Genomic DNA, 14,051 nt, shown 5'->3' with positions numbered 1-14,051 from the left:
TATTGTTTAGCTGGGTCTTGTTGAACAGTTGTTACACAACACGCAGTTTTGGTGACGCCGGCTTTGTTCTTATAATCTTTTAAGGTTGTGCTGGTGAGATGGAACGAACCATTCCAGAAATTAGCAACCTGCGATGCAGATGGAGGAATATTTGTTTGGATACAGTACGAAGGCAGATGGTCTGTGGAGCTCGTGAATGATCGGGGGGCGCAGGTTGGTACGCTTCTTTTCTCTGCCGTTGAGAGCAATCGGGTCCAGAGAGCAAAACGAAGAGATCAATGAATGATGCCTTATATCTTTTGAAAAACACAGGAGAAATGTGAAAATTTCCTTGGTGAAAGGAATATGCAAGAAGTGTCACAAAGACACTTTGCAAGGGCAGTTGCTTTATCCAGTAACCATGACATCAGTGTTACAGTTGGGCTAATAGTTGCCCCGCCTAGTTCTGTGCAGTACTACCTTTTATTAAAGCAACAAACAATTCCTATGTGGCCCATATATCTGTTTTCTTGTCTTTGGTATGTTAAGGTGAGCGACTTTACGTGGAGCCATGATGGGACTCAAGCACTTATCTCCTACAGAGATGGATTTGTGCTGGTCGGTTCGGTCAGTGGACAGAGACACTGGTCTTCAGAAATCAACTTAGAGAGTCAGATCACCTGTGGCATATGGACTCCAGATGACCAACAGGTAATGGGGCTGCCAGTGGTATTGTATTGTTTTGATATGATATAGAATACACCTATTTTAAAAAGTTGTTAAATAATGGGGTCACTTTGTAAGAAGTTTCCCTCAAAACTTGTGCTCCCACAGATAATGAAAATTTAATGTGTCCTGTCATTCTCATTAGGCAAATATGATAATGTAGCAAGTTGCCTGTCATTACTTTTCACCCTGATTCACATACAGCCTTATTCAAAGCTAGTTGAGACGGGAATTGGTAGTTGTACCCCTAATCTGTTGATACAGCTATCTTGAAAATGCATTTAATCAGAAATACATCCCAGACTAGTAAATATCTGACTGTTCATTTCTGTACATAGCTGTCCAGTCTGCACTTGCAGCCAGAGCAGTTCCAGTGAGAGAGATGGTCACATTTCTTCACATGAGCAAATGAGTCCAGCTGATTAAGTGTCAGAGACCTCTCAGCCCTATGCAAGCAACATAATTAAAAAGGAATTCCTGGTGGAATATAATACCACTAATAATACACGTTTCTGCAGCAGCATCTAATAATTTTAGAGTGCTCTGCAAAGAATAATGAATTAATTATTGCAACACTGCTCTTTAAAGCCAGGGAGTCTGACTGCCTCTTTTTTAATCTGGGGAAATGTAAATCTTGACAATAAATAATTTACTGAAGATCAAGAGGAACAGACAAGCTGCAGAATTAGGAGGGGAAGCTAGGATCTAATAGCTGTCATTCCTATGTTTTAAATATGAGGCTACCCCATTTGTGTGATACTCAGTTGTTGCTGCTGTATTTGGAAATATCATTTGAGTGCTTCATTTGGGGTGACTGACTGCTTTTAATTCAGTTTAGCCAATATGTTTGTACTTTCTAATCTGGATGCTCCATAAGGGCTTATTCCAGAAAACAAACACTTGTTCAGCATCCAGATAAGTGTATTCGAACATAGTGGCCAGTGTAATCCAGGTGAAAATCGCTGGTTTGAGCTACGAGACTCTGCCACTGGCAAACTCACTGTAATAGAGACCGAGACCAGCCACAAGCTTATGTTTGCTGCACAGTTCTCCTAACTGTGGTGTTTGCATGTTAATTGATGATGGATCTTTGTACTGTTCTCCAGAGCTGGTGGAAGGAAACGATCTTCTAATATGTGCTTAGACATTTTTGTCCCTGGAGGCACAAGGAAATATGATTCACTGAGGTTTGAGGCAAGAGACTATGCTCAGCTCAAACTAAAAATAGAAAATCGGAGGGGAAAGGACATTGCATATTTTAGACACGAATAAGCACATGCAGAAATGGATACCCTTACTAGCTTATCTCCTCATCTAATTTCTCTCCTGATTTCTGTCTATGCAAATGAGAAAAAAAAAATTGTTCTAGCCCAGAGTATCTTCAGCATTGTCCCTATTACCTAATGTAATGGGTTTGTCAATACAGCAAGGGAAAGATAAACGTCAAAATTTACATATATAATTCATGCTGTTCTTTTTGTCACCCCTCTGGCACCATGAAGATGCTAATGAAAGTATTCCTGGAAGAGTTACACTCCATGGTCCCATGACCTTTAACACAATTAACTTGTGAAATTACATTTCCACAGAGAATGTATTGTTAAGTATCAGTTTTCTATTGTCCTGATAAAAAAATGCTTGGTATAGCCTGTCTGTTCACTTTTTCCCTTGGTCCTCTGCTGCGTGCACCTTCCTCTTTTCTTCAGGACTCGTTTTCCATCTTTTCTCCTGCCTGTTCAACACCAATAGGCTACCACCTCTGTCACTCCTGACCACAGCTCTGTGGCAGCTCTGCAGGAGGGTAATTTCCTACAACTATCTTTCTGTTGGAGGCAAGAAATGGTTGGAGCTACAGTATCACAGAATCACAATGTTGGAAAAGACCTTTGAAGATCATCAAGTCCAACCATTCCCATCCTATGCTAAACCATATCCCTAAGTACCTCATGAACCCTTTTTTTGAACACATCCAGGGAAGGTGACTCAACCCCCTCCCTGGGCAGCCTGTTCCAGGCCCTGACAACTCTTTCAGTAAAAAATTTTTTTCTAATATCCAATCTAAACCTTCCCTGGCACAGCTTCATGCCATTTCCCCTTGTCCTGTCTTCTGTCATCTGGCTGAAGAGACCATCACCCACCACTCTACAACCTCCCTTCAGGTAGTTGTAGGTGGTGATAAGGTCTCCCCTCAGCCTTCTCTTCTCCAGGCTAAACAGCCCCAGCTCCCTCAGCCGCTCCTCATAGGATTTGCCCTCCAGCCCTTTCCCCAGCCTGGTTGCCCCTCTCTGCACTTGCTCAAGGACCTCAATGTCCTTTTTACGGTGGGGAGCCCAGAACTGCACACAGTACTCAAGGTGTGCTCTCACCAGTGCCGAGTACAGAGGCACAATTACTTCCCTAGACCCACTGCCCACACTGTTTTTGATACAATTATTGCCAACAATCTTCTTGTTTGACAACATATCTAGCAGCTGGTCTTCTGACATTTATGTGCTTTGGCACAGGCTTGTAAGTGAAGCACCTGAAGTAGTGGCTGATGCCACCTGTGGTTGAAACTCTGTGGTTAACGTTTGCCAAAGCTGTCTGAGAGCATAGAGATGGGATGAGAGATGGAAAGATGGCCAGGGTAGAGTACAGTCTTGCAGAAGTTGAGCATATGTATTTCTGTCTTTCAGCTGATAGGTTACATGCTTTGCCCTGAGGAGGCTATTGGCTGATTTTATTAATACTAGGTGCAACTGTGCTGCATTTTCATTTAGGAAGAGAATGGTGTAGTTATTCTCTGTTGTTCTTCAGGATTTCTTGAGCTCTCCTTGTGTGTTGGGTACAAACTTACTGTGAGTCATAGGGCAGTTGATAGAATCTAGCTGATGGCAGTGCTTTTTCAGTATACATCGTCAGATGATGCATCAGACCAGCACCATTAAACATCTTTGTATCTGGTGCTGTTTAACATCTTTGTTGGCAACATAGACAGTGGGATCAAGTGCACCCTCAGTAAGTTTGCTTACAACACCAAGCTGTGGACACACTGGAGGGAAGAGATGCCATCCAGAGGGACCTTAGCAGGCTTGAGAGGTGGACCTGTGCAAACCTTGTGTTCAGCAAGATGTTCAGCAAGGCCAGGTGCAAGGTACTGCACATGGATCAGCACAGTCCCAAGCTCAAATACAGGCTGGATGCAGAATGGATTTGGAGCAGCCCTGAGGAGAAAGACTTGGAGGTGTCAGTAGATGAGAAGCTCACTGTGAGCTGGCAATGTGCACTCTCAGGCCAGAAAGCTAACTGTTCCCTGAGCTGCATTAAAAGAAGTTCTGAGGGAGGTGATCCTGCCCCTCTGCTTTGGTGAGACCACACCTGAAGTACTGTGTTCAGCTCTGGGGTACTCAGTACAAGATATGGAGCTGTTGGAGCAAGTCCAGAGGAGGGACAAAAAGAGAATCAGAGGGCTGAAGCACCTCTCCTATGAAAAAAGGCCGAGGGAGCTGGGCTTGTTCAGCCTGGGGGAGAGAGGGCTTTAGGGAGAGCAGCCTACCAATACCTGAAGTGTTGGGGGAGAGTGGGGCAGGAGGGGGGGACTACAAGAAACCTGGAGAGGGGGTGTTTACAAAGGCATGTAATGATAGGACACGGAGTAATGGCTTTAGGCTGGAGGAGGGTCAATTTAGATTAAATTTTAGGAAGGAATTCTTTGCTGAGGGTGGTGATGCACTGGAACAGACTGCTCATAGAGATTTTAGGAACACATCCCTGGCAGTGTTCAAGGCCAGGTTGGATGGGGCTTTGGGCAACCTGATCTAGCAGAGGGTGTCCCTGCCCATGGCAGGGGATTGGAACTAGATGGACTTTGAGGTCCTTTCCAACCCAAACCATTCTGTGACTCTGTGATCATCTTGTGATGGTCATTGGCAGATTTTTACTGTGGGGCACTCCCAGGTCTTGAGCCTAGCTGCCATTCTGTATGGTTATTGTAGAGAGCGAGAAGTTAATTTTCTCTTCCATTGTGTTTCTGTAGACCTCATTTAGTTGTTTCCTGCTCCTGTACACTATAACCAGACCACATGTCTGGGCAATGGCTTCTTGAGGACAATAAGCAAATACGCACAATAAGAAGACTTTGCAGGACTGGATCCTCTGTATCTCACACAGAGTTCCACACGAGGGTTAAACTAAAGCAAGTGGGATCACTCAGGAGTGTGACCTTCCTTTTCCTTTTTTTGAAATGTTTTCTTCAGGCCTACAGTAGGCTGCAGTAGATCCTACTTCCTGAGGGTCATGTGGAGTATTTTCTGGTGGGAAGGCTCATGTAGGGATGAAAAGTAAATTTAAAAAGTAAATTTTAAATATTGGAGAATACTCTGCCTTCAGACAGTTCTGTGGTGTCGTACCACTCTTGTTTGCAAAGAGGGAGTGTACACACCAAACAGATTGAATGACTTCCCAAGCGAGAAAAACTTGAGTTTCTTCTAGCTCATCTAGCCAAAGGGCTTATTTATAATTATAGAAGCAAAGTCAATAAGTAATTGAGGATTTTTCCTAAGCCCACAAGTCATCTAAAATATCTTTCCAGGGCTCCATACCTCTGTGTGCTTGCTCAGCACCTAATGACTTTTTTCTATCAATTTCTGCTGCCCTCAGGCCATCTGCTCCCTCTCCTTCTCTTAGATTTTACCTATTAAAGAGGTTTATCTCTGTTTGTGACAAGAGAAAGGCACAGTGTCAGAGAACTGAGTGAGAACTGTAGAGGGGTCTGATTATCTTCTTGTTGATAGCAGTATAGTGTAATTCCCTGTACTTCACTGGGGTTGTTCCTCTTGCTGTTTCTGTATGTGAGAAGGGAATTGAAGAGAATCACTCTCTGGTAAAGGGAAGCCTCGATGACAATAAATGAATATATTTTAATTCCTGGTCCTAACTCAGGAATGTCTTCAATGTGTCTTAAAACCAAGGAATTTAGAAGTCTTTGAAAGTGTTGCATCTCTTTGGGCCGTGCTGTCATCTTATCACCTACATCTTCTTTTGCCTGGTGCTCTGGAAGGGGGAGGCTTCTGCTGGCTCTCTCATTTTCATTTTAATCAGGTGCTGTAGCACACATTTGATTCAGACAGGTTTGCTAGTGCAGGAATCGCACTGCTCGAGTTTAATTATGCTCCGACAGCTCCCTGTGTGAGGAAAAAACCTCTTGAAGACAGCCTTCTAATGAGTTGACAGAACGATGAAAGGGAGCCTCAAACAGGCAACTGGGGCAGCACAGGGAAGGCAAATATTTACCTTCCTTATTATGAGTGACGGGAAGGAAGGGCAAAATGAGAAAAATTACAGCCTGTAAGATTTGAAAGCCTAAGCAATGATTTTGGTCTTTATTAGAACACTTCTTGTCCCTATTAAGGATTTTTAGAGATTCATGTAAAGGGGCCTTTAAAATGTCTATATTTCTGTGTCTTGAAATGCCAAAATGCATCTTTTCCCCCATCTGTTCTGGGTGCAGACAGTAAGGAAGAGGGTATCAGATTTTGGCTGCTCAGGACTGGGCTGTAAGATGCAGTCTTTGAGGAAGAACTGAAAGGCTTGTTTTCATTGACGGATGAATTACTCGGATTACTGGGAAAAATGGCTAGAGGCTTTTTATAGCATTGAAGAAGTGTCATTAATTAACTAGGCAGTTTATTCAAGCCACAAGGGCCGCAGACAATGCTTAAATCGCATGTAAGGATTTTAACATTGCAAGCTGCATAATTGAGCAGTGCCATTGAAATGCAGAAAGAGGACAGGGGGAGGAGACTTCAGTTGTCTTTCAAGATAAATCTGTGTGTTATATAAAACAAACAGATAAACAAAACCCACCACAGCTTAACTGTCTTTAATGTTTTGGACTATTTTTAGAAGTATTTCAACTTTTGTTGCAGACTTGCTATTAAAATTAATGATTTCTGCTTGCTTGTGCTAAGGGTTCTGTGAAAGTTTGCTATCCTGTTGTCTCATTTCATAGACAAAGTATGTGGGGATTTTACACACACTTACAATATTTAAATCTTTTTTTTTTGGTGGAGATCTTGTATTCTTATTTTATATGTTTTTATGTGCTGCAAGCCAGTAATACTTTGTTTTTCTTCTTCGCTTGGTGACTTAATTTTTATGCTGCCACATAATAGTGACAGATTTTGTGTGAAAAAGTAACATGAATTTTAAGTGCTAGCTAGCCTTTCTCTCTCCCATCTCTTCTTATTATGTTGTTTTAAGGCTGCATTATGCAGCTATTTCTGAAATAATACATTTCTTTTTTCTTCTTTCCCTGATGCCTATGCGGAGTTTTACCAGCATCGTCTTTCCTTTGCCTTTTTATCTCAAGTAGGTTTTCTTGCATCGTTCTGCTGAGAATAAGGCTTCCAAAAAGAAAGAAGACAATGAATCAAATAGCTCGATGCATTGTGCCTCTCTTTAGTTGCTCTCTCCTTTTCTCCCTAGAAATGAGCAGCTGTAGCACAGATTTTAATACTCAGCTGAGGACTTTATAGACTTTGCCTTGAGTTTTGGGGAGGATGGAGAATAAGGATCTTCTCCCTGGAGCCTCTGAGGTTCATCTGCAGCTTTGGGAACTCTGTGGGTTTATTCCAGGCAAGGTTTTTCCTGCCAGAAACCCTAGTCGATACTTCACAGTCATTGAGCGGGTAATTGAAGGAGCAGAGCAACAAGGTGATGCTTCAATGTGCCTTCGTCTTCCCACTCGCTTCATCTGTGCCTTGCCGAATCTTTCCCTTGATGCTCTTCATCCAGCCTGTAGTGGCAAGACACTGAGAAAGCTGACGAGATGGTGCTGTTTGTTCTAGTCATGAGAGCTGTGACACGGGGGATGTGTATGTGCTGACAGCATCGTGGCTCATGTTTTCTCAGTAGCTCCAGCAATGTTTCATGTCAACACTGTTTCAGATGAGTCTTGCAAATAGATTTTCCCCTTAATGACTCTGAAAGGAGGAATGCAACTGTTTTAATGTTTTGCTCGTCCTTATAGACAGGGTATGTGATGTTTGTTACTGCAAAAAGTGAATGACAATGAATTCCTGCATCTTCTTGGTTACACAGTGCACTAGGACGTACAGATCACCCTCAGCAGTGCATCTTGTAGCTCCTTACCTTGATCTGACATGACGCTTGGGTCACAATTTCCTTATTTTAGTTGACCAGAATCTGGGCTTTGCTAAGCCCTGTGTAGTCTGCCACATCTTCCCTCCCTCAGAAAATGGAGGATGTCAATGGCAGTGACAGACAGAGGTGAAGGGAGACCTGAAGACGTGTTGTGCTGTTTGATTAATGTCTTCACTTACCGTTTTTATACCCAGCAGAGTTTTACATTTTTTTGAGCATCAGGGTTTGATTCAGCAAAGTAAAGATGAGCACAAAAAGAAAGACGACCAGTCTCTTGCGTGGGAAGTGTTGGGAAGAAAGAAGCCATTTGCCTCTCCTCTCACCTTGGTGGCACTTGCACAGGATTTGCTCATATAGCCTGAAGTCTTTAGCTCTTTGAGACAGGGAGTACTTACTTGAAGCGGTGTTTCTGAAAAGCACCGTGTTAATGCTTCAGGTATAGGGGCAAATAGTAAAAACAAGGATTTGCAGTGAACCCGTGCAAAGTAGCAGCACGTACATTTTAGGCAGTTAAGGGAAAAAATGTCACCTTCTGCAGGAAGCTGTTCTCTTTCTAAGGAGAAACCGAATGTGAGGTAGGAAAATTGCTATAATTTGATCATTCAGGTTGTGAGTTGGTCAGGAGGGGGCATCTGAGTGGAAGGTAAAACTATGAGGGGTTTGCAGCACTTTCTTTTCTTTTTCTTCAGAAATACTCTGTGTTATTCCATTGCCAGAGACATTTGGCTGAGAATGCTTTGACCCCAGGACCACTTTGGTTCATCCAGAGCTTTGTGGTCTTTCCAGTTCAAAAGAAAATGTAGCTGCCAGAGTGGTTAATTTAAACTTCATTATCACTGGGACTTGATCCATGAATGTTTTGGAAGTTAGTAAGACCAGGAGCCAAATGGGGTCTTGAACTTGGGTCAGATGTGTTCAAGTCTGTGAACAGTCTGAAACCTTGATGCAGGGAAGGAGGATGAGAGTGATTGCATCTGGAGATTTGTGGATTTCTCAACTAGGTCCTGTCTGGGAAAGCAAGGCCAAGTTTCGTAGTAAATTGGTGGTGAAATGTGAATATTTTTGGAAAGTAATTTCACATGATCTTTCCATTGATTTGACATAAAGAGATAGTATGCCAATGGAAAGTGGGAACAGTATCTCTTTATTCTTCAAAACTTTCCCCATCAGCGTTTCATCATGTGTGGATTCAACGTGAGCTCTCGTCTCGTTGTCGGGGAGCTGGTTTCTTGTCAGTATTCAGACACTGAGAGATGGCTGGCGACTGCATCAGCTGAAAAAGGATTAATCCTTCCCTGTTTTTCTTGCTTTTAGGAAGATAGTCATTCTTCTTTAGTGCTTCATTTCAGTGACAGTTTATTACTCAGCCCATCTCCATGTTGAGTCAGTTATACTTGACCTCACCCATTCTACTTATTTCCTGACCATGCTGAGCTACCCCTCTCTGCCAGCACCCAGCACCTCGATGGAGAATGCAGAAGCTATGGGGCTGGCTTCCATTAGCATATAGCTTAGCCCAGGGTCGTCTTGATTTTATGTTGTGAAATTCAAAGCAGCAAGGACATTGCTTCTAAACTGCTTTGTATTGCATTTTCACTGGTCGAGTGTGCAATCCTTGTTGCTAAGTGATACCATTTTCAATTAGGAAAAAAACCAAACCACAAAGCCCCAGCAGAAACTCTCAGACTTCTAAAACTCTGAAGGAGATTTTAGCTTCAGCAGTCAATGTATCTTGCAGGAAACAACTAAAACCTGCCTTGGGAACAATGCTGGAGACTGACAAGTATATCAGTTGACTTTTTTGGTATGATGAGTGTTTGTTGACAAAAGTAACTGCATTTTCCCACCTAACGATACCAAATGGTCGTGTTGCCATATATCATTGGATATATTTGCAGAATATGTGTTTTCGTAGACAACATCTCCACTTCCCAGGCAGAGAAAGTGAGAAAAACAGAAAACGGCGCTGCTTGGGCAGCATTCCAGAATACTACTGCTGTGGGAGCTCAGTGATCCAGGCTGAGAGTCCTGTCCATGTTCAAAGCTACAGAAGATGTTCTGTAGAAGGTGTTCCAGCTGCTGGCTTTTTGTTCATTTTATATACTACTTCAAACGTGGCTTGAAACCTGACACAAGTTTAAAAAAAGCCCAAACCAAGACATAATTCTCTTCCACATGTAAACTGTGGCATCTTGTTAATTCAGTAATCATTATATAGAAAGGCAAGTCTTTTCACTTAAAAATCTAATTGACATAGAATGCTTTCTTGGAAAATGTCTCAAGAGTCAAGAAAGAATATAGAAATGTGTATGCCTGGAAATAGGCAAGTTGGAATTTGTCCAGGTAGAATTCCAGGGGCACCTGTCATTTACCAGAAAGTTTTCAGATAGCATCAGCTTTGCCTGGACAGGTGCTTCCATCCTTACATGTCCAGCTTAGTTGTATAGCTTGAGATCCTGATTTTGGGTCTACCTATATTTTGAACTCCTGAAATGGTGTGCAAGGCTGCATCTCATTCAGCTGCACTATACTGTTTAGAGATAAATAAAGCTGGAGTGGATTGAATCCCTAGATTTTAGTATTTTGCTATTTATTAAATGGATTTGTCACCCAGATCTCTGGTGTACTTACTTTGTCTTCTCATTTGAGGGCTTCATAATAGTGATGTAGACCCTATGGACATTGCAAGAGAGAGAAGGAATGAGTCTGAAGTAGGTAGCTAAACCAGTGCTGCTTTTGAAAGCATTAATTGTCTCCAGTGAGAATTTCACTGCTGTGTACATATGCAGTTAGCTGGGTGATCTCGTAGTGTGTCATCTATGTGTGGGGCTGGTTACTCCACATGTCCAAAGGAAGGAGAAACTCTTCTCAGTTTTTTCAGACATAAAGGCACTCAAAAAAAGTGCTTTCCCCTGAGCTTGTGTGTGAATTGTGGTGATGCCTCTTTTTGTGTCAGTTCAAGAAATCATTTTACAGTGGTTGAATTTTTAATGGAAATAAAAAGTATTCATCAGGAGAGCAGCTGTCTCACTCTCTCTGGTTCTCTCTCCCTGCATTTTGAGGCAAAAAGCAGGAAAGCCAGAAATACCACACAGGTATTTTGGGTTTGTGTTTATGTTATCCTATTTTTAAAAATTATCTTTTATTTTAAAATACTGCTGTACAGAATGTTTACTGTTGTGGATTAACAACATTTACAGGCTAAATACAGTAATTTGCATTATTTAGGGCTGTAGAAAACTTGATTATTTAGTGTCCAGTAGAGCTCAGTTTCCTGGACTGATCCCGTGAGCAACTTCTAGGACACACCTAACCCTTTACCTTTCCAATGCGGTCAGTCACTTCCTTGAAAAATTTTGTGTGGTCACTGTCTTCTTCCACCTGCCACGTGTTCGCTGGGAGAAGGAGGAGATACAGCACAAAAAAATTGCTCAGCAGAGTTTCTGGAAATTGAGCCATAGCTTAGGGAAATCTTCAGCACTTTAGGGGATGGCAGTCTTGAATGACAATTTAATGGATAATAGTTTTAAGACTATTTTTAGTTGAAAACCCTTAGATGAAAAACATTTTATTTACCAAAACTAGCATGTGAAACTAGTCACAAGTTGCTGCAGAGACTGAGAAGTCAACAGGTTTCAGAGAAAGGTGTTTTTCAGGCGTTTGGATTTGTTATAATAAATAGGAATCACCATGAGCTTGGGTTTCATGAGGAACACGGGCATGTGTTTCAGGACTGAACCCAACCTTTCAGCTCTTGATACATTTAGAAAGCTGCATGAATTATCCTAGCACTGTTTTCCCTTCGAAGCTTACAGCATCAGGGCACCATTGAGGACTGATCTGCATTTGTATGACCTTTAATCAGCCACAGCTTCACTGCAGTGCCAGGATTCATTATGCTTGATATGTTTTGTAAAGAAATAATGTATTTGTGTTGTGTAACTGACTCACACTTTGAATGTATTGGGTGATTTTTAGGTATTTTTATTATCAGGTTATGCATAATTCTACAAATGCAATTCTGTTGGTAGCAATGGATATGCAAACAGTTGAACAATGTGAAAGGAGAGGAGAATAACAAGGGGTGGAAGAATCACTTCAAAATAAGTACTTGGGAATTGTTTTAATTACTATTATTATCATTTAGCTTTTGTATTCAAGGGCTAACAAACCACAATAAATTGTTCATTACCTTTTTGCAACATTGTCCACAGACCTCCTAGAAAAATACTCATTTAGGCAGGTAAAATAGAGCCTTTTAATTTCTCCACTGAATCCTTCAGGCGTAACCTGTGGCTTGACCTTTTTTCTGAAGGTCAAGAGAGTTTTATTCATCTGACATAAGTAGCTTAACTGTGGCATTTATAACTTGAGTAATGTTATGGATGGTAACACCATTAGACCTTTTTACAACTTCAGCAGGAGTTCAGCCGGCAGGACTATCAGCCTGATAAATGCTTTCATCTTAAAGGTTGTATTGCTACAATTACCCTGAAACTTAAAGCTGCTCCTTGAAACCTATAGCCTGGCTAAAGAGATGAAGAGTGCCCTCTGACATTTCTAGGTTGCTAAAGAGCTCTCTTGGGTTCCAGTGCAAGAATTAAAATGCCCACGTGCAGCTGTTCTGATCTGAACTGGAAATTACTGTAGGACATCATAATTTTAGATGAACTAGGAGCAGCGCTACTTCAGAGAATTAGCTTTAGATTGAGATGAGACTGAACTCCAGGTGACAAGTCCCAACATTTTATTCCCACCCAATTATAAAAGCCTAAAAGGATTTTGGGAGGCAGAACTTTCACACTACTATTTTCAGAAACAATGGAGTGTTTCACTTCCTCTCTCTGGGTATTTTGCAGTTATTAAGCTCCTAGGAGGCTGGTGAAAAACTTAATCTGTAGGGTAGGTTGAAAGTGGTGTGAGAAGCTAGTCATGACAACCAGCAGGATTTCAGCTTTGCAGAAGTTCATTTCATAGAGATCTCAACGAGAATGGTTGTGTTCTGAGAGCAGAGTGAACATGGTTGTGCACTGATTACGTGTGTAAAAACAGTTGAAATGGTGAGTAATGGGAAATGAAAGGGATGATACAAGTGGAAGAAGAGTAGAATAAAATGTCTAAAGGGGAGTTTGAGATGAGCAAAGCTTGATTTCTTGATGTTATATTTAAGAATAGTAACCTGAAGCTTGTAGCAAACCTCAGCCAGTGGTTTAACCCAACAGCTATTTAACATCAAAATATTTGTAATATGCAGTGATTACAGTTAAGGAAGCCAGATTCTGGTTTTTTTCATTGGTCTGTATTAGTGTGAACAAAATGCACCCCACTGTGAAGTATTACTTGCTCACAGACTTTAGGAACTTACCTGCTGTTTCTCCTTCATTCTTTATGTACATCTTTAGTTGTGTTGTCCTATTGTGACACTGTTTCATATCCCTGACTGCTTTGCTACCAGGTGATTTCCAGTCTAGGTAGTTACTTAGGGGATACGTTTGAAAGAGGGGCCAGTGGCTGGCGCGTGGTGGGACTGAGGCCGTTCTGTTCCTTTCAGGTACTGTTCGGCACTGCTGATGGGCAGGTTATCGTCATGGACTGCCACGGCCGAATGCTGGCCCATGTGCTCCTTCACGAGTCAGATGGCATCCTCAGCATGTCCTGGAACTACCCCAGCTTCCTGGTGGAGGACAGCAGCGAGAGTGACACGGACTCTGATGACTATTCCCCACCGCAAGGTAGTGTTGTGTGCACGTCCTGGTTCGGTTTTACAACCTCTCGTGAAGGCATCTGGGACACCAGGGAGTTGTCACGTTCTACTAAAACAGCAGAGTGGCCCCAGGTTTCAAGCTGGTAGTGGCCAAAAGATTGTGCCTTCCTGTGAAGGTAGCACAGAGGGTAGAGCAGAGGGCTGCTATGGGAGTGGGTTCATCCCCAGCTCTGCCACCAGCATTGCTGGTAGGGTGGCTTGCTGCAGGTCACATACCTCATCTGTTTGTGCAAATGAGATAACAACACAAAGCCTAAAGTTTTCAGTGAGGGTGAGTGAAAAAAAGCTAGATAGGGGCACATCAGGTTTCACTGATAAGTAGACATGAGGTACTGCAGTGGTCCATATGTATGGAGGTTGTCAGAGTGTGGTCACAAAAGTTAATGTGCTATTATATAGATTTGTGTGAAAAGCCACCAGTACGTCTTTAATTTTATAG

The 14,051-nt window shown here is 42.1% G+C and overlaps 1 protein-coding gene across 1 annotated transcript in view; it reads left to right on the top strand.

Moving 5' to 3' along the window:
* Positions 1 to 14,051, top strand: part of TULP4 (TUB like protein 4) — a gene marked incomplete at its 5' end in the record, with an annotated part of 112,027 nt that overhangs the window by 64,095 nt on the left and 33,881 nt on the right. Inside the window, 3 exons of the mRNA XM_084261542.1 lie at positions 85 to 213; positions 529 to 690; positions 13,400 to 13,580. Of these exons, the coding sequence (XP_084117668.1) occupies positions 85 to 213; positions 529 to 690; positions 13,400 to 13,580 (472 nt within the window). The remainder of the gene's footprint in view (positions 1 to 84; positions 214 to 528; positions 691 to 13,399; positions 13,581 to 14,051) is intronic.

This window comes from Gallinula chloropus (assembly GCF_964237585.1).
Source record: "Gallinula chloropus genome assembly, chromosome: 3".
NCBI classification, from domain to species: Eukaryota; Metazoa; Chordata; class Aves; order Gruiformes; family Rallidae; genus Gallinula; species Gallinula chloropus.
The sequence above is the reverse complement of the archived record's forward strand: the minus strand, read 5'-3'. Positions and strand labels throughout refer to the sequence as shown.